The 27,689-nt window shown below is 41.3% G+C and overlaps 1 protein-coding gene across 1 annotated transcript in view; it reads left to right on the forward strand.

The window, feature by feature from the left end:
* Nucleotides 1-28: 28 nt before the first annotated feature.
* The window catches only part of LOC108443824 (kelch-like protein 33), a 35,683-nt gene continuing 8,022 nt past the window's right edge, over nt 29-27,689 (forward strand). Inside the window, exons 1-6 of the mRNA XM_017724685.2 lie at nt 29-82; nt 6,506-7,308; nt 16,069-16,511; nt 18,906-19,028; nt 22,358-22,477; nt 23,633-23,883. Coding sequence (XP_017580174.2) covers nt 6,510-7,308; nt 16,069-16,511; nt 18,906-19,028; nt 22,358-22,477; nt 23,633-23,883 — 1,736 coding nt within the window. The 5' untranslated portion in view covers nt 29-82; nt 6,506-6,509. The remainder of the gene's footprint in view (nt 83-6,505; nt 7,309-16,068; nt 16,512-18,905; nt 19,029-22,357; nt 22,478-23,632; nt 23,884-27,689) is intronic.

Genomic DNA, 27,689 nt, shown 5'->3' on the forward strand with positions numbered 1-27,689 from the left:
TATTATTAGTGCACTCGCTCTGTCCTGTGTAAAAAGAAAACGTGTGACAGGTCATCTAGCGCTGTGGAGCGACGAACCAAAGGTAAGCAGGCCTGCTATGCTTTTGCTTTTGAAGGCTGCTGAAGTGTTTTCTTCGGACTAAGATTAGGTTCTGACTGACCGGTGGTAAGTTTGAAATGCTGGATGGTTGTATGCAAATTCTGCACAGATACTAGTTGTAGAGGTGGTCGATATGGCAGATATATAACATCACGATACTTTCATGATACATGATATGCCACACGATTCAATTCTTCAGACATCTGATGAGAGAAAAAAGAGCCAGTAGTGCTACATATGAAAAAATGCTATTCAAAACTGTGAACACTGGTTTTTATTCAGTGTTTTGCACTTAACACAGTTAAATGGGGCTAATTCTGTTCTCTTTTTAATAAAATATGCAGATGATCAGTGTTTTGGAAGTACTGATGATGTACATGATATGATCAGAAAAGCATATTGTGACATAATTTATCACAATAGCAGTATATATTGCCATATCGCCCAGCCCTAATTTGTTACATGGTAATACTAGCCTTGCCCTAAAAAGCCTTGCACTATCAAGCACTGCAGCCTTCTGGTCTCCCTGGGGTCACCTTTGCTGCAGTGCAGTGCATGCCCAGGTCACGCAGTCCTGCTGATTAGTCCCAGCAATTTTCTGAAAAGGCCCAAATGTACACACAGCATGACGGAACAACTTTGGCATCATCCACACAAATTTTAAGGCCTCAAAATTTTGTCTCCTTTGTTGAAGATGATCTCCAGCGTCAGCTCTCCTCCATATCTGTTAGACGGAGTAATGATTTAAAAGCCTGCATAAGGGTCTTAATACAAAAATGCATGCAGTTATTTTAGTAAACAGAACAGCAAAGTCTGCATTTGATCCCATTTGTCTGACCACAGGTCTTTTTCCCCTATGGAAACACGTATTTCACACACTTCACGTACGGAACCGCACGTTCACAAGTAGCTACATGTGAGCATGTTGCCTTTCGAACATGTTTTCAGCTGTGATCACACAGCTGTTTATTGACATGTGGCCTTTCTGTAAGGGTTGTTTTCCGTAGTGGACGCCAGGGAAGCGGGGAGGTTTTTGAAGTTGGCGGCGCTGAAAATATAAGCAGTGTTTATGTGACGTGACCGATGACATCATGCACAGTGATTTGGCCCCCTTTTTTGTTTTATTCACAGTGACGCTCAAATGTTTGGACATCTTCTCATTCAATGTTCGTTCTTTCTTTCTTTCTTTCTTTCTTTCTTTCTTTCTTTCTTTCTTTCTGTCTGTCTGTCTGTCTGTCTGTCTGTCTGTCTGTCTTTCTGTCTTTCTTTCTTTCTACATTGTAGATTAAACTGTGAAGGAACACAGCTCTATACGCACCTATCGACCAGTGTACCAACCCTACATGCACATTAAGAAGGCAAGCAATGCCACAAATCAAGTCTTGACAAGGCACACCTGTTAAATTAAAACCATACCAGGTGATCATCTCATTAAGCTAATTGAGAGAATGCCAAGAGTGTGCAAAGCTGCCATCAAAGCAAACTCCTTTGGGTACTTTGAATTATCTAAAGTATAAAGCATATTCTGGTTTGTCTAACCGTTTGTTTGTTTTTTTCTGTTTATGGAATAATTCTATAAGTGTTCCATCAAAGCTTTGATGTCTTCAATATTAATCTATGAATATTATAAATATTAAGCAATGTAGAAAATAAACAATTAAAGCAAAAACAATTAATGAGATGTGTCCAAACTTTTGGTGCTTTGTTGATGCCAGAGGTGAAAATATAAGCATCTAACTTACGCATCAGACCACTGCTATCTCCGTTTGGACGAACTTTATGCAAATGAGCTGAGCGCCGACCAATCAGACTGTTGATATGTGATGTGGTACCAAAATCATTTTCTTTCATCCCAAAGCTAAATAACCTCAATTTGTCCATTAACATCTCCCGTTATCATACATGCAGAAGGTAGAGCTTCACTCCAAACATCTGTTACAGTCAGTGGTGTCGTATGAATATGGGGCGACTCCGGGGGCGGGTGACTCCAGTGACGGGCGACTCCAGTGGCGGGCTGATTAAAACTGAGGACTCTGTAAACTGGCCGACTCGCTGGCTGATCAGGTCACCTTGTGTATTTAAAATCAGTGATAAAATCATATTTCTGTCATTATTTTGACAAAATTTTTATCACCCAGCCGTTAAAGCTCATAACACCGGTGACGCATAGAAGATAAGAGCTGCCCGATAAACTAAATCACTCATAAATGAATGAAATATAGTGAGCGAGTGTGACTCGCCTCCTCAGGTCTTGAGCTGCTTCCTCTCTGATGAGCCTCGACCCAAAGAGGCAGTTTAATAGAGCTGAAAATACTGGGTTACAATGTAAAATTAGAGTCCTGATAACACCAGAAACCGAAACTGCTCAACTGTGTAAATGTACATACAGACTTTTGAAGCCGTATGTGATGTTTTAAGCATCTTTTAAGCCCTGAAACCTCTGTGACATGGTTTCCCCTCCAAATGGAGAATGACCAAGTAATATTTTAAGTAAAAAAGCAACAGTAGGCTGCTTGTGGACGTGTTTGAGGACACGGCCGCAAAGCGACCAACAGTTTTCGGCTCACTATAATAAAATACGCTTTATAACAAGCAGATAGGATCTATACTATACTCCGATTATTAAACGATTCGGAATGCTTTCATTGTTATTATTATTTTTAACATTTACAATCCTGAAATCAGGAATGCTGCAGCCCCCTCAGCACCCCCACTTCCCACATCCCTCAAACCAAATGAACATCATTAGCTGCTGTTGCAAACTCTCTTAGTCCAGTTTACTCGTCTCTATATTCTCTATATTCTTTTAGTCAGTAGCTAACAGGCTGGTTTGGTGACTTTCATAACTAGACTAGCTCAGGGGTCGGCAACATGCAGCTCTTCTACTGCCCCCTTGTGGCTCCACAGCTGAATCAGATCAGTAGGTAATAATAAAATAATCCTCCTCTACAGTAAAATAAAGCTCTGCTGATCCTTCAACACAGTTTAACAGTAAATGGTCTTAAACGCTGGAGTTAATGTAGAACTGCTGATTCACCCTTTAACCCTGAAGATCAGCGCAGACGGCTGGTCACCATAGCAACACAGACAACAGTCTCGCCGGGGCTAGTAGCTATGAAACGGCAAAGAGAGAGATTTAAGACGAACATCGATAATTTGGAGACGAAAGGACTGATTAGTGCTTATAATCAGTCCAGCTGGTTTCCTGATATGTTTAATCTCACTAGAAAGTCGCGAAGCTGAGGTCAGTTTCTCATTCGCCAGGCTCTCGTTCAAACTCTCTCATTCCACCTTAAACAGTGCAGCATTTACATTGTGGCACCTCAGGCACCATTTAAGGTGGAACGGGAACATTAGAACAAAAAGCTGGTGAATGAGAAGCGACTTCAGCCTCGAACGCTGTCGAAAAAGTCGAATGCTGAGAGACATTTCACAGAAACCGATCTACTCCTGAGGAAACGTTTCCTGCTGGAGATGTGAGAAAAGCAGCTGTAGCTGAGCTGAAGATTAAAGCAGAGCAAAGTAAGAGTTTTTGTTTATATATTTTTTGGTCTATATTAGCACATCAGCACATACTGAGACACATTTAGAAGATGGTAAAATAGATATAAAATGGTGTGGCTCCCAAAGTGGATTGATATTTGTGGGAAGGGCAAAAAGGCTTTTCTCTACCTTTGGGTTGTGACACCTTGGCTAGTCAAACAGTGCAGGGCTGCTTTTAAAAAGCATTGGAAGGTTGCTGCATGAATCATTTCTATGGAAGAACATAGAAATTTAGCTTCACTTTTACGACATAAACAAAACTCAAGCTTCCATAAGTCGACTGGAATCGTCCGTCCTTTATTTTACATTCTGTTAGATCCATGCTATCCCATTAGCTCATGTACGCTGAAATAAGCTGTTCTGTGAGAATCAAGGGGGGGAAATCTCTCATTTTATTATGATGATCACATTTTTTATCTCTTATAACATCTGTGAAGTCTTTCTTTGAAGACACCGTCCACTTTACGCTACCCTGTATATAAGCCTCACGCTCAGGTCCACTGAAAACTCTAATGACGTCATGTATTTGCTGCTGAAGTGCATCTTTAAGTGCAGATCTCATTAAGCAAGAGTTGTATTACATGCAGTCTCCTGCATGATTTTGTTTACCGCTCTTAAAAACTGCACTCACCAGCCACTTTATTAGGTACACCTTTCTAGTAAAAGGCTGGACCCCCTTTCACCTTCAGAACTGTCTTATTTCTTCGTGCCACACTTTCAACAAGGTGTTGGAAACGTTCCTCAGAGATTCTGGTTGGTTATTTGAGTTCCTGCTGTCTTTCTATCATCTGGAACCAGTCTGCCCATTCTCCTCTGACCTCTCACATCAACAAGGCATTTTTATCCACACAACTGACCGCTCACTGGATATTTCCTCTTTTTCGGACCGTTCTCTGAAAACCCTAGAGATGGTTTTGCGTGAAAATCCCAGTATTGTGATTGGCTGATTAGCTATTTGTGTTAACAAGCAATTGAACAGGTGTACCTAATAAAGTGGCTGGGGAGTGTATAAATGGACACTGAAGGTACAAAACCTTGTGTCTCTGAAATGGTGGCTTTACAGGAGAAGGACAAATCGCTCTCAACTTCTAATGTAAGTTAATGTAATAAGGTTTTATTTTGTGTAATCTATCACTGGGTCAGTGCCCCCCTTGTCTCTGGGGAGGTTCCCTCAAGGCTCCATCTTTAGTCAGTCCCTTTAGTCAGGGATCATAACTGAACCATAATCCACTGAAATGATGTGTTCTAAGCTGGACTGACTCCACACACCCCGCCTCGCCTCGCCTCCAGGCTTTTATTCTACTGTTCTGTTTTAAAACATTTGGTTATGAAAAGGAACAAATACCAACTTTTCACCTGGAGAACCTGATTTAAGGTTCACAGTCAGACCTTAGATCCCACTGTAGTACATTTGAGGAAATATTTACGCTGTTTGTATCTTGATGGGGCAGTCATGGGATGGAGGTTAGGGAACCAGCCTCGTGACCGGAAGGTCGCCGGTTCGATCCCCAGAGCCGACAGCGCATGACTGAGGTGTCCTTGAGCAAGACACCTAACCCCCAACTGCACTGCTCCCCGGACGCTGCAGATTGGGCTGCCCACCGCTCCGGGCAAGTGTGCTCACTGCCCCCTAGTGTGTGTGTGTGTTCACTAGTGTGTATGTGGTGTTTCACTTCACGGATGGGTTAAATGCGGAGGTGAAATTTCCCCGTTGTGGGACTAATAAGGGTCACTCAATCTAATTAATTAATGAACAAATAATGTGGAGTCCCCCAGGGGTCAGTCCATCAATGCCATCATCACAACTTGCTGCCTGTCTAGAAGATATTCAGGTGTAGATGGAACACAACTTCCTCCAGTTGAACAGTGTCAAAACAGAGGCAATCATGATTGGCACCCCACATCAGACTCAGTCAACCTCCATAACCAGTATTACATTCTCCGGCCACAACATTCCACTCTCTTCATCAGTCTCCAATCTTGGTGTGAGGTTTAACCCTCAGCTCACTTTCGAGGCCCATATAAAACACCTCTGCAAGATCTCCTGTCACCACCTCAGAAGCATCGCCAAACTTCGCCCCACTCTGACTGTATCTGATGCTGAAAAACTGGTTCATGCTTTCATCTCCTCCAGACTACTGCAGTGCACTTCTCATTGGGATTCCTGGCAAGAGTCTCCAGAGGCTACAACACAGCGCTGCTAGGATCCTGATGAGAGTGTGTAAATATGGACACATCACACCCGTCCTCTGTTCTCTTCACTGGCTTCCTATCTCTACCAGGATCCAATACAAGGTTTCCCTCCTCACCCACCAGTGCATTTACAGCAGTGCCCCTAGATATCTGAAAGAACTCCTCACCCCACTGAGTTCATCACGATCCCTTCGTTCTATGAACACCCCCCCCAGAACTAAACTCCACACCATGGGGTTCCGGGCCTTCTGTTCTGCTGCTCCTCACTTATGGAATGCTCTCCCTGACCATCTGAGGGCACCACAGTCGAGTGAGAGTTAAAACCTTTCTCTTCAGCAGAACTTGCAACCCGTGATCTTCCTATGGAGTCTTGTTTTTGTATGTTTTTGTAGCAGTTCTTTGATTTAATTGAAATGCTTCTACTGTTTAGCACTTTGAGGTGTGCTTAAAATGTAAAGTGTGTTACAAATAAAATTCATTATTATTATTATTATTATTATTATTAATGTACCTGCACAGAACCTTCATTTCTAACAGTGTACAAAACATGTTGTGTAACAGGGAGTGTTCTATCTTTTGCACACAGCTGTACACATTTAAATCAACTCACTGCTTCAGTGTTGAAAATTCAGTGTCTGTGTTAAGTTAAATTGTTTTGTCTTCTCCTCAGAGCAATGTCTCGGCGACAGACCCGCGAGAAGCAGCAAGGGAAACAGTTATCCCTCCGTCAGCAGGTGGCGCTGTTTCAGTCCACCACCCCTACCAATGAAAGAAGAGATGGAGGACATGGTGCAGGTGGGACGCAGAAAGAGAGGATGGAGACAAACGGCTCTGTCTCTTCATCTCGTCCTGTCCAAAGAGAAATCAAAGATGGTAAAGCCAGATCTCCCTCAGGCTTTAGCAGTGCTCCTCAGAGTAAAGCATACACTCCAACTGGGTTTGTTCCACCTTTAGACAGCTGCCACGACCATGAGCTCCGCCCCTTTCTCCTCCCCTCCCACTGTGACTCCCTCTTCACTTCTTTACGTGGCTTAAAAGAGGAGGAGCTACTGCTGGACTGCAGCTTACAACTTCCTAGTTGTTCAATCAAGGCTCACCGATTGGTGCTTGCCGCTGTCAGTCGGAAGGCAGAGGCGTGGCTGCCTTTGGGACAGATGGCGGTAACACAGGTGAATTTATGTGGTGTTGAAGAATCAGAATGTTCTGTATCTCCAGTAGGACTAAAGGCTGTGCTGAACTTTGCTTACTATGGAGAAATGGACGTGACCTGCGCTGAAAGTTTAGATGTGGAGGAGATACTCATGGCTTGCAGGTGTTTAGAGGTGGAGCGGCTGGCGGAGGTGTGCAGGGGTGAAACTCCACCCAGCGGGAGTGCAGAAAGAGGGAGGAGCCTCCAGGTGATCAGTAAGCTGTGGAAGAGGCATGTGGGCTATGATGTCATCATAGAGGCGGAGAGTGGAGAGCACTTCCCTGGTGAGCTCAACTTATTCATGTTTACGTAACCCCTTTATCGCTCTCTCAATTTGTTCATGTCTTCTTCTTTGCTCCCCGTTAAAGGCTCTTCATGTAACAAGATCCTCATGTGTTTAATATCTAAACGCTCCGCTATCTTCATCACTACTTTCCAAACCCACTGCAGCAGCTTCAGCAGCTGGACACTTCCTAACGCTGTTTCACACGAGTCTCTAAAGTGGACTGAACGTGACGGCCGGTCCTTAGTGATTTGCTGAGTGTCCATCGCTCAGGACAGTCAAGTTCTTCCACACCAAACTGGCTCATCCATGTCTTTATGGACCTGCTTTGTGCACTGGTGCTCAGTCATGTTGGAACAGGAAGGGGCCGTCCCCAAACTGTTCCCACAAAGTTGGGAGCATGCAATTGTCCAAAATCTCTTGGTGCTGAAGCTTTAAGAGTTCCTTTCACTGGAACTAAGGGGCCGAGCCCAACTCCTGAGAAACAACCCCACACCATGATCCCCCCTCCACCAAACTTTACACTTGGCACAATGCAGTCAGACAAGTACCGTCTCCTGGCAACCGCCAAATCCAGACTCGTCCATCGGATTTCCAGATGGAGAAGCGTGATTGGTCACTCCAGAGAACACGTCTCCACTGCTCTAGAGTCCAGTGGCGGCGTTTTACACCACTGCATTCCACGCTTTGCATTGCGCTTGGTGATGTAAGGCTTGGATGCAGCTGCTCGGCCATGGAAACCCATTCCATGAAGCTCTCTATGCATCCAATCACGGCACCACGCTGGAATTCACTGAGCTCCTGAGAGCGACCCATTCTTTCACTAATGTCTGTAGAAGCAGTCTGCAGGCCTAGGGGCTCGGCTTTATACACCTGTGGCCATGGAAGTGACTGGAACACCTGAATTCAATAATTTGGATGGGTGAGTGAAAACATTTGGAAATACAGTGTATAGTAATTGAAACATAATTAAAAGAGTTGATTAAAACCGAGCAAAATCGTCTTAACCGGTCATCACATTCACACAAGCACACATAATCTCACATGCAAGACCTTTAACTAAAACAACAGCTTAAAGAAAGAAATCAGCAGAGGTCGAGTAGAGAGAGAGAGAGAGTGGTCGGGTGAGAGCACCCATGGGTGTCTTCACCGTCCAACAAAGACTTGATCAAAACAGATATACCTTTAGGCAAGTTATATGTTAATCAGATGCATACAGTGTCTTCATCTACACATAAAGTTGCTGATTTATCATTACAATTCAAAAGTGCTGTCATGCAGATTGAATTGAATAAAATAATTGAAGGGTTTCTGACTTTTGCACAGGGCTGTGGTTGTTAGCAGCTTTAGCCTCTTGTACTGCCCTGCAGCAGAATTAAAAATAAAATAATCCTCCTCTACAGTAAAATAAAGCTCTGCTGATCCTTCAACACAGTTTAACAGTAAATGGTCTTAAACGCTGGAGTTAATGTAGAACTGCTGATTCACCCTTTAATCCTGAAGATCAGTGCAGATGGCTGGTCACCATAGCAACAAAGATAATGATCTCGCCCAGCTAGTAGCTACGAAACGGCAAAGAGAGAGATTTAAGACGGACATCGATAATTTAGAGACGAACGGACTGATTAGTGTTTATAGGTTACACCAGCTGGTTTCCTGATACGTTTAATCTGCAACCAGAAACTGAAAAAGTCACGAAGATGGTGTCACTTCTCAATCGCCAGATTATCTAATTCTCTTGTTCCACCTTAAATGATGCAGCAGTTATATTCTGCAGCCTCAGGCACCATTTAAGGTGGAACGGGAACATTAGAACAAGAAGCTGGCGAATGAGAAGCGACTTCAACCTCATATTAAATCAAACTTTGAGGGACATTTTACAGAAACTGATCTACTTTTGTGGAAAAGTTTCCTGCTGGAGATGTGAGAAAAGCAGCTGTAGCTGACCCAAAGCTTAAAGCAGAGCAGAGTAAGTCTGAGATTTTTTTGTTTGTATTATATTTTTTATCTTATACTAGGACATCAGCACACACTGAGACAGATTTACAGCCAAGATGGTGAAATGGACATTAAATATCGTGGCTCCCAAGGTGGTTTGATTTTGGTTGAAAGAACAAAATGGCTCTTCTCAGCATTTGGGTTGCGACCCCTGGCACAAATAAGGAAGCACATTTCAGCAGGCATGTCTTGACTGACTGAATACTTTCGGGGCTTGGAGAAAACTACATGTGCCAGCTTAGAAAATTTCCTTTCACATAACCCTCTGACTTACTGGCAGTAACCTTTGTTGCTCTTTCTCTGGCCGTCTTCAGTGTCAAAAGAATGATTAAGCAAAATAGATGTGATTTTTCATAAGTCAGAGGCTCGTGAACCTCTTGCAGTAAAATATTTCTGTTTGATTTTCGGCTTCGTAACAAGCTTGTGAGGCCCTTGAGATCTTCTGCAGGACTCGTATCTTTTTTAATATGTTTAGAAAAGGGCGTGTGTGTCTGTTGTGCTCATGTGATTTTAATTTTAGTGAAGAATTGTATTTCAGTTCCTGGAACATTGAGAATTCTCATGCAGTCAGACACCGCGAGCCAAAATAAATTAAGTGACAATGTCATTGATCTTCTCGAGAAGCATCACTGAGTCACTGACAAGGAAAACGAGGTATAATGTCTGTAAGACTTGGGGACGCTTGCCTATAATTGGATCTCTTGCACAAGGCAGTATAGGGGCTGCCAGTGTAGCAGTGCGTCACTGTAAAAACTGAACCGTTCAGCCTGGTGAAGAGAAAAGGAGGGCCCATATTCTACATTTCTGTTGTATTTTTATCTACTTATGATGCTTTATTTACTGGTGAAGGCCACGTTTGTGTGGGTTTATGTAAAAAAACTCAAATAACTTTACACAACCACTTTCCATCGTCTCCGTTTCGCTTGCAGTCTTAAAAAGTCAAGGGTTCTTTAATAAAGAAAATGGTTGTAAGTAGAATCATGAGTATATAGGGAGTCCGATGTCTTGGACTTCAGGACTTGAATCGAGGCTCGACTGTCTTGGACTTCAGGACTTGAATCAAGGCTCAAGTTTCTTGGACTTCAGGACTTGAATCGAGACTCGACTGTCTTGGACTTCAGGACTTGAATCAAGGCTCAAGTTTCTTGGACTTCAGGACTTGAATCGAGACTCGACTGTCTTGGACTTCAGGACTTGAATCAAGGCTCAGGTTTCTTGGACTTTAGGACTTGAATTGAGACCCTGAGAGAGAAGCGGCTTAGAAAATGGATGGATGGATGAATTCAACTGGTTAAACTGTCAAATTAAAATGAACACATAAAATGAAGTCATTAATAAAGTCTGGGTAAAATAAGAAAGGAAACAAAAAAATGACACTAAAATAAAATAGAAAAGGAGAAAACATGCAGAAAAAAGTGTGAGCAAATTTCCACTTGAAAAGTGTGGGTGACAAAATGTAAAAAATTGAAAGTATGAAAAGATCGCACGTCATTAAGGAGAACAATAAAATGTTTCTAGCTGTGCGGAACCAGAACGGTATTTTGTAAATACCCAGATTTGGTCCTGTATCCACTGTGGGGAGATAGATGGGCGCTCTGCAGTTTGATTGACGGGGTGCATGTGTGTCAGGACCTCTCGACTCTGCTGTCCGTGGTATGTTGTGACGTTTGACCGATGTGTTATGCTGTAATGGTATGATGTAATTTAAGTCATACTTATTAGTCCCACAATGGGGAAATTTCATCTCCGCATTTAACCCATCCGTGACTGTACACTGTATTTCCAAAGGTTTTCACACAAATTCAGGTGTTCCAGTCACTTCCATGGCCACAGGTGTATAAAGCCGAGCCCCTCGGCCTGCAGACTGCTTCTACAGACATTAGTGAAAGAATGGGTCGCTCTCAGGAGCTCAGTGAATTCCAGCTTGGTTCCATGATCGGACGCCACCTGTGCAGCAAGTCCAGTCGGGAAATTTTCTCACTACTAAATATTCCACAGTCCACTGTCAGTGGGATTATAACAAAGTGGAAGCGATTGGGAACAACAGCAACTCAGCCACGAAGTGGTCGGCCACGTAAAATGGCCGAGCGGTCAGCGGATGCTGAGGGGCATAGTGCGCAGAGGCCACCGACTTTCTGCAGAGTCAATCACTACAGACCTCCAAACTTCATGTGGCCTTCAGATCAGCTCAAGAACAGCGTAGAGAGCTTCATGGAATGGGTTTCCATGGCCGAGCAGCTGCATCCAAGCCTTACATCACCAAGCGCAGTGCAAAGCGTGGAATGCAGTGGTGTAAAGCGCCGCCACTGGACTCTAGAGCAGTGGAGACGTGTTCTCTGGAGTGACCAATCACGCTTCTCCGTCTGGAAATCCGATGGACAAGTCTGGGTTTGGCGGTTGCCAGGAGACGGTACTTGTCTGCCTGCATTGTGCCGAGTGTAAAGTTTGGTGGAGGGGGGATCATGGTGTGGGGTGTTTCTCAGGAGTTGGGCTCGGCCCCTTAGTTCCAGTGAAAGGAACTCTTAAAGCTTCAGCACCAAGAGATTCTGGACAATTTCATGCTCCCAACTTTGTGGGAACAGTTTGGGGACGGCCCCTTCCTGTTCCAACATGACTGCGCACCAGTGCACAAAGCAGGTCCATAAAGACACGGATGAGCCAGTTTGGTGTGGAAGAACTTGACTGGCCTGCACAGAGTCCTGACCTCAACCCCATAGAACACCTTTGGGATGAATTAGAGCGGAGACTGTGAGCCAGGCCTTCTCGTCCAACATCAGTGTCTGACCTCACAAATGTGCTTCTGGAAGAACGGTCAGAAATTCCCATAAACACTCCTAACCCTTGTGGAAAGCCTTCCCAGAAGAGCTGAAGCTGTTTTAGCAGCAAAGGGTGGGCCGACATCATATTAAACCCTATGGATTAAGAATGGGATGTCACTCAAGTTCATATGCGTGTGAAGCCAGACGACCGAATACTTTTGGCAGTATAGTGCATATTGTGCAGTTTGATTGACAGGACCATGTGTGTCGGGGCCTCTCAACTCTGCGCTCTGCAGTCTGACTGCTGGAGAAGGACAGTTCACGTCATACTGCTCTACACCCGTCTGCCCCCTTTTCGCCAGACGACACTTGTCTAATGAAAAGGGGGCAGAAGGGCTCAGAGGGGTGCGACCCCCCATTCACCGTCAGGTTTAAAGATTCTACATCCTACTGATGGACATTAAAAGCGTTGTGTTCATAAGAATCGCTAAAAGCTTTGTTAGGAACAAAACCTGTAGCACTGAATTTTGGCATCTGTCCTAAAAACACGCAAACCCCCGCTCCCCCATCACCACCACCACCTCATTTTATTTACATTTTAAGATAAAACGGTAAGTTATTTTAACAGTTACACCTTCTCAAGCCTCAATTTAGCAATATTGGTTTTTAAATCAATCATATAGAATTCCAGTCACCACAGAAGAGCTCGTCCCCACAGTCGTGTGTGAAGGCTGAGGCCGTATTTTGAAGAAAAAAAAAAAAGTCTGCCATTTTAACTGCAATAATCTCTACATGACTGTGGAATATATGAATTAAGTGACATAAAGAAACAAATGCAAAATAAATATTATAAAATATATAATAAAAGTCCCCCAGGAGTCGTGTCTCTGGTGTTACTGCGTTACTAAAAATCTCTTATTTTGAAATAAAAGTCACGCCGATGACGTCACTCGACCTCCTTTGACCTGTTGTCTGAGGATCTATGAAGAGAAGCTCATGGTGAGTCCACTGTGTCTCTCAGTTCTCAGAGATCTTCTCATTCAGCTCATGATCTCATATGAAGCTTTTAGCTGACGTCACTGGTGCGACCAACTTTATTCTGAGGTCACTGTGAAAAAATAGGAACACAAATGGATTAAATTCCATATTTTAGTGGACGTTCCCTGATGGACAGCGTGTGGTTTGATGTTCTGTAAAATGCTTTGATCATCAAAAACGTCTCTGATGTTTCCTTCATTATGAGGAACACCAGTGAGGATCGGTAACACCAGTGACACCTATGGAGAGACAGATAGAGTGGACGTTTCTGTAGAATGACCCAAATATAAGGTTGGATTTTTTTGGATTATAATGGAGTAAATGGGACCGTTGGGTCATTAATGCTGAAGGTGGTGAACATTAAGGCCTGTGGTTACATTTTTGCAACATTCACCAAAAATGACCTCAAATTTGTGTATTTTATTTGTTTGTCATAGTTTTTTATCTTTTCTATATAAATGACGAAACACTTGAATCTGATTGCGCTTGTTTACCTCTTGGGTGCATTTGAATAGATCTGTGAAAGATGTGATTGTGAGAGATCTGAAACAACTGTTTTGTGCTTTAATGGCTGGGTAATTAAAATGAAAATGTCACCTGACCAACAATGAGTCAGCCAATTTACAGAATCCTCAGTTTTACCCAAAATGTCACTGGAGTCACCATCGTTGGTGTTACACTGTATTTATATAACACCAGTGATGTGTAGTGGCACCAGTGACCAGCGGTGGACGAGGTACAGGAGCCATGTACTCGAGTTAAAGTCGAGACCCCCAAGGTAAAATATTCCTCCAGTAAAAGTAGAAGTTCCTCCCTTTAGACCTCCACTTGAGTAAAAGTACTAAAGTATTTCCCTTCAAATGTACTTAAGTATAAAGTAAAAGTACTAAAAGAGTAATTCTGGCTCTGATGTCCTGTTATCATTTTTATAACCAGACTGGCTTCATGAACTCATTTCAGGTGAAAGTCCTCCAGCGTCTCTCTTGGTAAACCAGTCTTTTAATAGAAGGTCATTAATTAGTGACGCTGACGTCTATTAAAATGATCAGAAGCACAAAACACTGAAGGTAAACAGTTTCCATCAGGGAGAACCGAGTGGCTCTGAAATCACTTTTTACACACAAGCAAAGTTTCAGTTTCAGATTTATTTACAACTTAGTTCCAAGTTTAAGTTGAATAAAAACTGGCTTTAAACTCAGGATCACAGATGAGCTCCTTTACTATGTTGATCTGTAGGCGTCTGTTCATAAACATAAACCAGCCCAAACTCATTTACTATAAAATGAAATGGTGTTTGTAGAAATTCAGAAAAAAGCCGCGTCAGTCTCGACTGCATATGTGGACATATTTCTATATTGAGCTCTATTTACACAAAGTTAGGTTAGTTCATCATTTATGTTGAACAGACTCTCCCAAAGTTTTACGCTGCTGCGCTGACGTTGAACCGCGTGCTGCACTGGGTCGGTATGACCGACAGGTCAAAACCAGCTCTGAACAAAGTGACCGCTGGGCCCTGATTGGTGCTCTGGCTTTGCGCTTCTTTCGTTTTGACATGTGACGTTTTTATACACACAGAAACCAAAAGGAACGACAGATTTCTCAAAATGTAGGAGGAAAAAGTCGGATATTAGACTCTGAAATGTAGTGGAGTGAAAGGAGAAAGTCGCCCAGAAATGGAGAAACTTCAGTACAGATACACCAAAAATACTAAAGTACAGAAACTAATTACATTTACTCAGATACTCAGTTACTGTCCACCTGTGCAAATGACTAATGTTAATGTCATCAGTGATCAGAACACTTGAAAAACTTTATCAATATTTAAATCTTTCGTTGCTCATTTGATCATTTTGCTAGCCTGGCTAGATCAGCCAATCAGCTTACTTGGCATAACAACAAGAGACGTGTCCTCCTCAGTCCTGAGAGTTGTGCTCTTTTAAAGAAATATTGGCTGTATTAAAATGATCTTACATAAAATATTACGTCATTTTTGCATTTTTTTATCATGGTAGTTCAATTTCCGTGTTTATTGTACAATTTAATACTATTTTTACAGAACTGCATATGGAGGTATGTTAAAATGGCTAAATAAGATCTATATTTTTACTGCATGTGTATAAAAGAGCTTTGGTAATATGATGTGACAAAGTTTACTGAACCTGCATTTTACAGTAAAATTAAAAATGAAAATATGTTTGGAATTAAACTCCTTTATGCATCTACACTATATTTCCAAAAGTAGTCGCTCGGCTGTCTTCACACACACATGAGCTTGAGTGACTTCCCATTCTTAATCCATAGGTGGAATATTTAGTAGTGAGGAAATTTCACGACTGGACTTGCTGCACAGGTGGCGTCCGATCACGGCACCACGCTGGAATTCACTGAGCTCCTGAGAGCGACCCATTCTTTCACTAATGTCTGTAGAAGCAGTCTGCAGGCCGAGGGGCTCGGCTTTATACACCTGTGGCCATGGAAGTCACTGGAACACCTGAACTCAGTGATCTGGATGGGGGAGTGAAAACTTTTGGAAATACAGTGCATGATAATAGGAGATTTTACTGGAGGTATTAAGACTATCTGCCACTGAGCATCCTTTTCTGGCACGAGTACAAAACTCCTTGTAAACCATGGTCTTCTGGGCTTGTGCAGCGTTTAAGTGTCTGAACTTTGTAAAAACATTAATTTTATTTGTATTTTGTCCATCCTGGCTTCTTTCACACCACAGAGGGTCTCCAGCGCCCCCTCAAGGATGTGCGTTCTGACTCTCCTACTCAAACAGCAATCAATGGGACCTCAATTCTACACAATTCTATATGCACACACCGACAGTGAGTGGACACAGTGTTTAAAAACTCCAGCAGCACTGCTGTGTCTGATCCACTTGCACCAGTGCAACACCCCATGGAGTTTTTTTTTTTGAAGGGGCATATGCTAATCACTGTTGTTGTCCCTCCCTGTCTTAGCCCATCGCGTTATCCTCGCTGCTGGAGGGGACTACTTCCGGGCCCTCTTCTGCGGAGGGTTACGTGAGTCTGAAGAGGAGGTGGTACGTCTGCGAGGCGTTGAAGCCAGCGTGCTGCGATCACTGCTCGAATTCATCTACTCCGGAGAGCTGAAGCTGGGCTGGAAAAATGTGTGGGACCTGGCGGAATCAGCCATGCAGTTTCAGCTGCAGGGGGCGCTCACGCTCTGCCTAAACTTCCTACAGGATTACATGGATGACGGCTCATGTTTGGACGCGCTGTCTCTCGCCGAGACTTACGGTCTGGAGCAGCTGGGTAGGGCAGCAGAGGACTATGCTTTGGCCCACTTTCAGAGGGTCTCAGAGGGGGAGAAGTTCAAGGACCTGTCCTGCTCCCTGCTGGAACGTCTGCTGGAGAGAGATGCACTGAGTGCAGACAGTGAGGTGAGGCCAGAGACCTAAACTTCTGCGTGGCCAGTTTATTAGATACTAGGTACATTTTATTAGATGGGCAATAAGGCAAAAATGTCATATATATTTACAGCATTTGGCAGACACCTTCATCCAGAGCAACTTACAGTTTACATTAGTGGGCCAAGTGTTCGGAGTCTAGCCCAAGGACTCTCTATTGGTATAGCCTCGGGTGTTTGCCCAGGCAGGGCGTCAAACCCTAGGCTACCGCACAGAGGGCAAAGGTCATACCCGCTACACTACAACAACCACATATACCACCATACTTAAAGAACTTTTCACAGCACGCGATATTTAGCATAATATTTTAATACGCAGACACGATTCACCAGTCATGCCACATTAAACACGGACCTCACAAACCCTGGACTCTTGAAAAAGATGGTTCTCCTGGCCATCTTTAGTAAGGAAAATGGTTCTATACAGAACCATGAACACTCAAAGAAGCTTTGCATAATTAAAGGTTTCTTTGCATCATGAGAGACTTCCATTTTCCATTTGCATACATTTTATACATCGGGTTTACCCAGAGAAACGTCTGATTGGGTCTCCAGTCTTATTCACACAGGGCCAAAGCGGCTACAGGTTTCATTCCAAACAAGCTCATGTACACCTGATTCCACTTGTTTAATCAGTTAGCCGCAGTCTTGTAGTCCTGCAGCCACACCGGCCTCTGTTAAGAAGATTTGGACACTCCTGGGTTGGAACATTATTATGAGTGCTAAGCTGTAATCCAGATATAAAAGGGCACATTGATGTGAAATCTGGAACTACTTAATCCACTTTTGTCTTACTTTCTGTTCATTTTTATTGTATTCGTTTTTGTTTGTGTTTATGCAAATTTATTTAGAGTTTTAGAGCTTAAAACTCACTTATATGGTTTTAAACATCTTGGTTAGGTGCCTAAGACTTGTGTGCGGTACTGTAAAGGTTGCGAATGGCAATATCAAGTGTAATAGATTGCACTCAGTGGACAGCAGACGCAATACACAGCTATATATAACTGCACAGCTGTGGAAGCAGAGTGACCAGTTTACAGGTAGATGTTCTGTTTGAGAGGCTTTTACCCAGTGAAACACTCTTTATTCACTCTAATGCCATATTGAAAAAAGCAAAACGTTGATTAACTGTTAAAATTTTACAATATATTTTGGGTCACATTGGATTTACCATTGATTGCGCAAGATTCCTAAAAGAAGATTTTAAAAAAACTATGAAAAAAAAAAATAAAGTTTTTAGATCTTAAATATTTACAAGGTTTATGTCCTGATCTATTTATACCCAAGGCATTAATAGAGATGATAATATATATATATATATATATATATATTGCTGTAACAGTGACTTTACAAGAGAAGGGAAAAACATGCTTTACTTTCAATGTATGTCAATGGAACCAGAATTTTTTCCAAGTGGTTTTGGGCCGTTTCTTTTAGTCCATCCTTCATGAAATTTAAAAACGAGGTACAGAACAACAGGCATTTTCAAATTATGTGGAAAAACGACAAATACAACAGATACGTGGTTTTCTTCAAACAGCAGCGATATGCAAAATCATCATTTATAGTGATCTTTCTATTGAGAGGAGTCTGTCCCAAACCCGAACGCCTAAATTTACACTTACAAAAAAAAAAAACCCTGTTGTTTGAAATATTGTTCTGTAGGGCTGGGCAGTAAGACGATATATATCATTATTGTGATAAATTATGGAACAACACAACATGCTTTTCTGATCATATCATGCGTATCGTCAGTGTGTTAACACTGACCAACTGCACGTTTCATCATGAATAGTTATTAATAACTTAGTAATAATTAGTCCTGTTTGACTGGATTTAGTGACAAATACTGGATACAATTCACCTGTTTACAGTTTTGATAGTATTTTATGAAATGTAGCACTACTGGCTCATTTTTCTCTGTTGTTATTAAAAAATTATTAAAAACAAATAAATAAATAATGTGACTTACTGTGCATCGCGAAAATTGAAGAATCGCAGTCTTATGTTTTTGCCAAATCGCCGACCTCAGTGTGGTGTATGCATGTTCTTGCATGAATGCTGTTAACGTCCTTTTTTCAGTAGATTTATAATATATTTGTGTGAATTTACACTTCTAGCACCATCAGGTACAGCACCCTCAATTTCACTGTACTGCTGTGCAGCAACAACGAAGACATTCTGTTCTGTTCTAAGTCGTATTTTCTAGGTGCACATGCTCCACTAAGCACATCTTGCTGGTGTTTATATTGACCACCTCCAGCTAAGCTTACTTGGGTTGACAGTTTCCACAAAAGCACTGTTCATGTCTAAATGGGCCCTTCACAGTGCGATTACACTCACTGCACCTCATCCGCTCTCTCTGTAGGTGGCAGTGTTCAGAGCAGCTGTGACATGGGTAGAGGAGGATAAAGCGCAGAGGTTGGGGAGTCTTCCAGGGCTTCTCCAGAGGATCCGCTTTCCCCTGATGACCCCTGCAGAGCTGATGGAGGTACAGCAGTATAAGGATCGGAATTTCAATAAGAATTCTGGTAAATCTGCCATACTGATATGAACGTAGGACCGAGGCAACTGATGGCAGAGCACCTTTTCTGAGAAGCTTGATAATATCAAATACACAGAAATAATGTGGTAACCCAGGATCTTCAAATACACATACAAAATAATGCACTACAGACTTAGTGCAGTGTTCCTTCTATTAAAAACAACTCTGTACAGCCCTGCTCAGGTTAGCGCTGTGAGATATGATGATATTTATCGTTATCGTGATTATTTATATCACAGTATGCTTTGTCTGAGCACACTGTGGATATTGTCTGTAGTTAATGGACACTAGCCAAGTTTACATGCAGCCAAATATTTCTTTAATAATCTGACTAATGGCTCAATCGGAATAGAATCCGTCCATGTAAACACCTCAGTCGGAATAGTCTAGTCTGATTGAGGCCATCCAGAATACAGCTTCTATCTGACTGCACGAGGTGGGTAATCCTGTAAATAATCCGTTAAATATAAGAATAATATCCGTGTAAACGTCTGAATCCGATTACATTCCCTATCGGAAAGTTTCAGTCCGTTCTGCATGAGCGTCGCGTCACAGTGAGAGTTTATACCGTTCAACACGGCGGAGCAGAAACTGGTCTGCAGAGGAGACGAAGTTCATGCTCTGATCTTTAAAAGACGGCGGTGGGACGGACGTCCGGCTTATGCGTCTCAGAGCACGACGTCTTCCTCTCGGCCTTCTTTAATAAGGACGTGTGAAGGACGTTTTCCTGAGTCTGACGTCATTTTAAAGCAGTTAAAAACACAATCACTGCTCACTGCTGCTCATCTCACTCTGACTGGACTCGCGTGATGCTGGTTGTTGTGGTAACGTCTACACTGAGTGGTTCTCTATGCCTGCACGTCATTTTGGATCTTGTAGTGAGCCTGTAAACAAAAATGTTCATCAGATTGTTGAGTAGAGTGAGAAACACCTCAGTCTTAATCTGAAAATCTTCGCATGTAAACACGGACACTGACCTACTGCATGGTTAATTAAAAGGAGCGCATTATTAGTCCCGTTTCACTGGATTTATTGCAGTACAGTAAATGAAAATTGAATTGAATGAATATGTTTTTTGATATTGTTGTGTAAATATGACACTTCTGGATATTTTTGGTCTGTAAACAGCTGCAAACTTGTAGAAATATATATCGTCCACCTCAATTCCAGCACACTTGATTCAAGCAGTCAGCTAATTAACAAGCCGTTTTGGTCACTAAATATTGAGTTAAATCAGGTGTGTTGGTGTGAACCTGTCGTGAACTTTAGAGATGCACTCTTGGCTTCAGCAGATTTTTGCCAAAAAACACAAATATCAGTTGGACAATATACTGTTAGTATTTTGACCCATCTGCATTGCAGTTAGGCCTGTAACTGATTTTGAATAATTGCCTGAAAACAATTAGTTGATTTTCCATTTTCCAAAGTTGTTTGCATTCACCATGGGTGCTTTTTATCAGTTGGCTTCAGGCTAATGCATGTAAATAAAAGAAAGCAGGAGGTACAGAGACTTTGGCCCAGTCCCATTTCCCCCCTCGACCCTGCCACTTAGGCCTACCCCTCAGTTTTGCCCTTTCACGTCTAGGGGTAGGGTGTGTTGGTTTGTGCGGAGATAGAGGGGCTGGGCGAAGTGTTGGGGCTACATCACCCTTCAAACAGAGATTTTTCAGAGACTCCAAACAGAGAGTTATGAGAGGAAAAGAAAAACCAGCAAGTTGGCTGAGCAAGAGACCAAAGAAACCCACAAATATGAATCATTATTGTGATAAATTATGCCACAATACAATGCAGTATCGTTTCTGACCGTATCATGTGTATCGTCGGTGTGTTAAAGCTGACCAACTGCACGTTTCATCATAAGCAGAGCAAAATTAGTCCTGTTTAACTGGATTTAGTGACAAACACTGAATAAAAATCACTGTGTTCACAGTTTTTGATGGTATTTTATAAAATGCTGCACTACTGGCTCCTTTTTCTCTGTTGCAACTGATCAGACGTCTGATCTGATGACGGTGATGATAAATAACTGCCCCCCTCTTTGAAGGCGTCTGACCCCTAAATGTAACTAAAGCCCAGCAGTGAGGAGCTGAACTTTCCCCTCCTCTGCTGTCCCTGCAGACGGGCAGGGTCGCCTACAGAGCGGCACTAGTAGCTGTTAATGAAGTGATGCTCTTTTATTAGAGGGGCTCATTTCAGAGGAAGATCTCAACCACTGCCCTGTAGCTCAGGAACAAGGGGCAACACTCAAAAACGAGGGGTAGGGGTGAGAAGAAGAAATGGGCTTGGGCCTTAGAAAGACTATAAACTGTTATCGAGGTTTTTACCAGAGCCCCAAGCTGACCTTGTTAATAGATGACTAGGGCTGAATACGGATCTCATTTCTGTATGCTGAGTATGTATTTTCAGTAGTCATATTCCGATACATCCCAAACCTTTCCTTTAATTTCAGACAGTAGGAGGACGAGTTTCACTAAAAAAACTCTGAAAACTCGCCTGTATGTTTCCTTTATTCTATAGCAAACGGGTTTCGGGCAGCAGGAGGCGGGCTTTACTGCTAGAGTGGGATGATTGATGGGCGAGCGGAGCAGCTCATTGGCTGTTTGCGCTCTCTTACGTCATGAATATACATGAGGCACCGTTTTAAACTCCTATAACTCGAGTTTAAAAGCTCTTAGATATAACAGCGGAGTTTAAATGTTTTATGCTGTTCAGGAAATTAATAAATTCTTTTACATTAAAAATGTTGAAGCATTTATAAACTACGATTTTGCTCAAGTGCTCCATATCAACACATTTTGGACTTGCCCAGGAGCGCCCTCTAGCGTTTGAGGAACCTGAAAGACATTGCAGAGTGGAAATTCTCCTCTCTACAAGTTCTCTGCTTATGCCTCGTAGCACCACTGTCACGCCCCCCAACTTAAAAACCCTTAAACCTTAGAGAACCTCCTGCGGAGTTTAGGTTCCTGCCTCAATATACACGCCTGATTCAACTCATCAGCTAATTAGCAAAGTCTCTGTATTTAGCCTGTGTATTTAGAGGGTTAGAAGAGGGAACACATTGATCTCTGAAGAGCTGTGGCCTGGAAGAAACCCTGATTTAGTATCTTCACTGCTCTTAATCTTCTTATTTAGCTACTTGGATAATATCACAGTGTGATTTGTGTGCTAGAGCAGGGAAGACACTGAGGAACTTTGAATACTGTGACCTCCCTATACTGGAACAAGCCACTGCCCGCATGGTACCACTAGTGTTTGTTCTGCTTTCATTCCCTCAGGTACAGAACTGCAGACTGCTGAGTAGGAGCTCAGAAGGAAGAGCAGCCTTGGAGACAGTGAGGAAACGTCTAGAGGGAAATCAAAGAGCTGTAGGATGTAAACCTCGAACCCCAAATCAGGTAGCTAGAGTACTGCTGACAAATTCGTTCAGAGTGGTTTGGTGTGAAGTGGTGGATTGTAGAGACACAGACGTCTTTACAGTGGTACTTTGCCACAAACAGAAAACGGACACTGTTAAGATCACATCTGACCGACAGCCGATTTGGTCCGACTCTGAAGACGAGACGACGCTAAATTCCCAAACTGTCGTCTCCACTGAGCAGCTTTTCAGTCGGCAGCTGAGACAGAAGAACAGCTGAACAACCTGGAATCAGCCAGAAATGAACCCAACACCATTCGCCAAACTAAACGGGCTGTAAGAAGCTTTACAGACCGGCTGGAACAAAACAACATCAGTACTGATCTGGACAAACTGACCAAACTGAGCTGAACCTGATATTGGCTCAGTTTTACGGCTCAGTCTGTACTTCAAAAGGCGGGGCTTACAGCAGACTGAGCAGCGAGTGGGCGGAGCTCGTTACTCTGACGTAGCAACGAGCTGCTCGTTAAGGAGCTCTAATTAGGAGGAAGGAGCTGAACATTAAAACATATTAAAGCCGCGTTCACGGCCAGTTTATTCATTTCTTACTGTATTTATTTAACTGCTGTATTAAAGCAGCTAAGAATACAGCTAAGAAGCCGTTTGGGATTCAGACACGTCCACACGCGATACATGATGCAGTGTTTGACTGTAGAGGCTAGAATTTCTACACTGCCATAGCTACAACACTATTTAGGGAGTACGGAGCCGTTTGAGGTGTGACTGGACTTCTGACTGAAACACGGACATTTGAAGTGTGTCAGTCAGTCAAGTGACACTTTTTAGACCGAAAGTGCTTTAATTCAAGCCTGTGATATTAATGATGGAGCTGTTTAGGCTGTTGGCCCTGTTAGCCTGTTAGCCAGCTGACCAGCCCAGTTCTAGTTAAGAACATAAATTATCAGCCACTCAGTTTAAACAAAAAAACAGGTTCTTACTTCATCCGGACACTCGGTGCTCCATGTGAGCAGCACTAGAGCCAAAGATTATTCCAGTATATCGTGGGGTTTACAAGGGCTTTGAACGCGGCTCAGCCAATCAGATTTTAGGACCAGAACTATCCGTTTGATAGAGTTTTAAAGGGAATGAATTGACAGACGGATCATCCATCTATCTCTTCTTTGCTCCCTCTCAGGTGTTGGTGCTGGTTGGGGGAGACAGCGTGAATGAGAACTTCGAGCGGCGAGAGCCAAACCGCTGCCTGTGGTTCGCCCGCCGCTTCCTGCGTGGAGAGGGCCTCATTCGGACTGTGGAGTGGGAGCCACTGGCTCAGCTCCCGGGGCCCTCGCGACTCCGCCACTGCGTGTGCGTGCTCAGTAATATACTGTACATACTGGGGGGCCGCAAGTACTATGGAAAACTGGACATACTGAAGTCTGCAGTGAGGTAAAGCTTTGCGTGTGCTTTATCTTCACTCTACTCTCATTAAAGTGTCATTTATCTCAGTTAGTGGTATATTTATCTCAGTTAGTGGTATATTTATCTCAGTTAGGTGTATATTTATCTCAGTTAGTGGTATATTTATCTCAGTTAGTGGTATATTTATCTCAGTTAGGGTATATTTATCTCAGTTAGGGGTATATTTATCTCAGTTAGTGGTATATTTATCTCAGTTAGTGGTATATTTATCTCAGTTAGGTGTATATTTATCTCAGTTAGTGGTATATTTATCTCAGTTAGTGGTATATTTATCTCAGTTAGGGTATATTTATCTCAGTTAGGGGTATATTTATCTCAGTTAGAGGTATATTTATCTCAGTTAGGGGTATATTTATCTCAGTTAGGTGTATATTTATCTCAGTTAGTGGTATATTTATCTCAGTTAGTGGTATATTTATCTCAGTTAGTGGTATATTTATCTCAGTTAGTGGTATATTTATCTCAGTTAGGTGTATATTTATCTCAGTTAGTGGTATATTTATCTCAGTTAGGGGTATATTTATCTCAGTTAGGTGTATATTTATCTCAGTCAGTGGTATATTTATCTCAGGTGTATATTTATCTCAGTTAGTGGTATATTTATCTCAGTTAGGGGTATATTTATCTCAGTTAGGGGTATATTTATCTCAGTTAGTGGTATATTTATCTCAGTTAGGGGTATATTTATCTCAGTTAGGGGTATATTTATCTCAGTTAGTGGTATATTTATCTCAGTTAGGGGTATATTTATCTCAGTTAGTGGTATATTTATCTCAGTTAGGGGTATATTTATCTCAGTTAGGTGTATATTTATCTCAGTTAGGTGTATATTTATCTCAGTTAGGGGTATATTTATCTCAGGTAGTGGTATATTTATCTCAGTTAGGGGTATATTTATCTCAGTTAGGGGTATATTTATCTCAGTTAGGTGTATATTTATCTCAGTTAGTGGTATATTTATCTCAGTTAGGGGTATATTTATCTCAGTTAGTGGTATATTTATCTCAGTTAGGGGTATATTTATCTCAGGTAGTGGTATATTTATCTCAGTTAGTGGTATATTTATCTCAGTTAGGTGTATATTTATCTCAGTTAGTGGTATATTTATCTCAGTTAGGTGTATATTTATCTCAGTTAGGTGTATATTTATCTCAGTTAGGGGTATATTTATCTCAGTTAGGGGTATGTTTATCTCAGTTAGATGTATATTTATCTCAGGGGTATATTTATCTCAGTTAGTGGTATATTTATCTCAGGTAGTGGTATATTTATCTCAGTTAGTGGTATATTTATCTCAGTTAGTGGTATATTTATCTCAGTTAGGTGTATATTTATCTCAGTTAGTGGTATATTTATCTCAGTTAGGGGTATATTTATCTCAGTTAGGTGTATATTTATCTCAGTTAGTGGTATATTTATCTCAGTTAGGTGTATATTTATCTCAGTTAGTGGTATATTTATCTCAGTTAGGGGTATATTTATCTCAGTTAGGGGTATATTTATCTCAGTTAGGGGTATATTTATCTCAGTTAGGGGTATATTTATCTCAGTTAGTGGTATATTTATCTCAGTTAGGGGTATATTTATCTCAGTTAGGTGTATATTTATCTCAGTTAGGTGTATATTTATCTCAGTTAGGGGTATATTTATCTCAGGTAGTGGTATATTTATCTCAGTTAGGGTATATTTATCTCAGTTAGTGGTATATTTATCTCAGTTAGGGGTATATTTATCTCAGTAGTGGTATATTTATCTCAGTTAGTGGTATATTTATCTCAGTTAGGTGTATATTATCTCAGTAGTGGTATATTTATCTCAGTTAGGTGTATATTTATCTCAGTTAGGGGTATGATTTATCTCAGTTAGTGGTATATTTATCTCAGTTAGTGGTAATTTATCTCAGTTAGTGTATATTTATCTCAGTTAGTGGTATATTTATCTCAGTTCGTGGTATATTTATCTCAGTTAGGGGTATATTTATCTCAGTTAGTGGTATATTTATCTCAGTTAGTGGTATATTTATCTCAGTTAGGGGTATATTTATCTCAGTTAGGTGGTATATTTATCTCAGTTAGGGGTATATTTATCTCAGTTAGGGTATATTTATCTCAGTTCGTGGTAGATTATCTCAGTTAGTGGTTATATTTATCTCAGGTTAGGGGTATATTTATCTCAGTAGGGGTATATTTATCTCAGTAGGTGGTATATTTATCTCAGTTAGGGTATATTTATCTCAGTTAGGGGTATATTTATCTCAGTTAGTGGTATATTATCTCAGTTAGGTGTATATTTATCTCAGTTAGGGGTATATTTATCTCAGTTAGTGGTATATTTATCTCAGTTAGGTGTATATTTATCTCAGTTAGTGGTATATTTATCTCAGTTAGGGGTATATTATCTCAGTTAGTGGTATATTTATCTCAGTTAGTGGTATATTTATCTCAGTTAGGGTATATTTATCTCAGTTAGTGGTATATTATCTCAGTTAGGTGTATATTTATCTCAGTTTAGGGGTATATTTATCTCAGTTAGGTGGTATATTTATCTCAGTTAGGGTGTATATTTATCTCAGTTAGTGTATATTTATCTCAGTTAGGGGTATATTTATCTCAGTAGGGTATATTTATCTCAGTTAGTGGTATATTTATCTCAGGTAGGTGGTATATTTATCTCAGTTAGGTGTATATTTATCTCAGTTAGGTGTATATTTATCTCAGTTAGGGTATATTATCTCAGTTAGTGTATATTATCTCAGTTAGGGGTATATTTATCTCAGGTAGTGGTATATTTATCTCCAGTTCGTGGTATATTTATCTCAGTTAGGTGTATATTTATCTCAGTTAGTGGTATATTATCTCAGTTAGGTGTATATTTATCTCAGGTAGTGGTATATTTATCTCAGTTAGGTGTATATTTATCTCAGTTAGTGGTATATTTATCTCAGTTAGGGGTATATTTATCTCAGGTAGTGGTATATTTATCTCAGTTAGGGGTATATTTATCTCAGTTAGTGGTATATTTATCTCAGTTAGGGGTATATTTATCTCAGTTAGTGGTATATTTATCTCAGTTAGTGGTATATTTATCTCAGTTAGTGGTATATTTATCTCAGTTAGGTGTATATTTATCTCAGTTAGTGGTATATTTATCTCAGTTAGGGGTATATTTATCTCAGTTAGTGGTATATTTATCTCAGTTAGGGGTATATTTATCTCAGGTAGTGGTATATTTATCTCAGTTAGTGGTATATTTATCTCAGTTAGGGGTATATTTATCTCAGTTAGTGGTATATTTATCTCAGTTAGGTGTATATTTATCTCAGTTAGGTGTATATTTATCTCAGTTAGGGGTATATTTATCTCAGTTAGATGTATATTTATCTCAGTTAGGGGTATATTTATCTCAGTTAGTGGTATATTTATCTCAGTTAGTGGTATATTTATCTCAGTTAGGGTATATTTATCTCAGTTAGTGGTATATTTATCTCAGTTAGTGGTATATTTATCTCAGTTAGTGGTATATTTATCTCAGTTAGGGGTATATTTATCTCAGTTAGTGGTATATTTATCTCAGTTAGGGGTATATTTATCTCAGTTAGTGGTATATTTATCTCAGTTAGTGGTATATTTATCTCAGTTAGTGGTATATTTATCTCAGTTAGGGGTATATTTATCTCAGTTAGGTGTATATTTATCTCAGTTAGTGGTATATTTATCTCAGTTAGTGGTATATTTATCTCAGTTAGGGGTATATTTATCTCAGTTAGTGGTATA

Source organism: Pygocentrus nattereri, chromosome 22 (genome assembly GCF_015220715.1).
Source record: "Pygocentrus nattereri isolate fPygNat1 chromosome 22, fPygNat1.pri, whole genome shotgun sequence".
In the NCBI taxonomy this organism is placed as follows: Eukaryota; Metazoa; Chordata; class Actinopteri; order Characiformes; family Serrasalmidae; genus Pygocentrus; species Pygocentrus nattereri.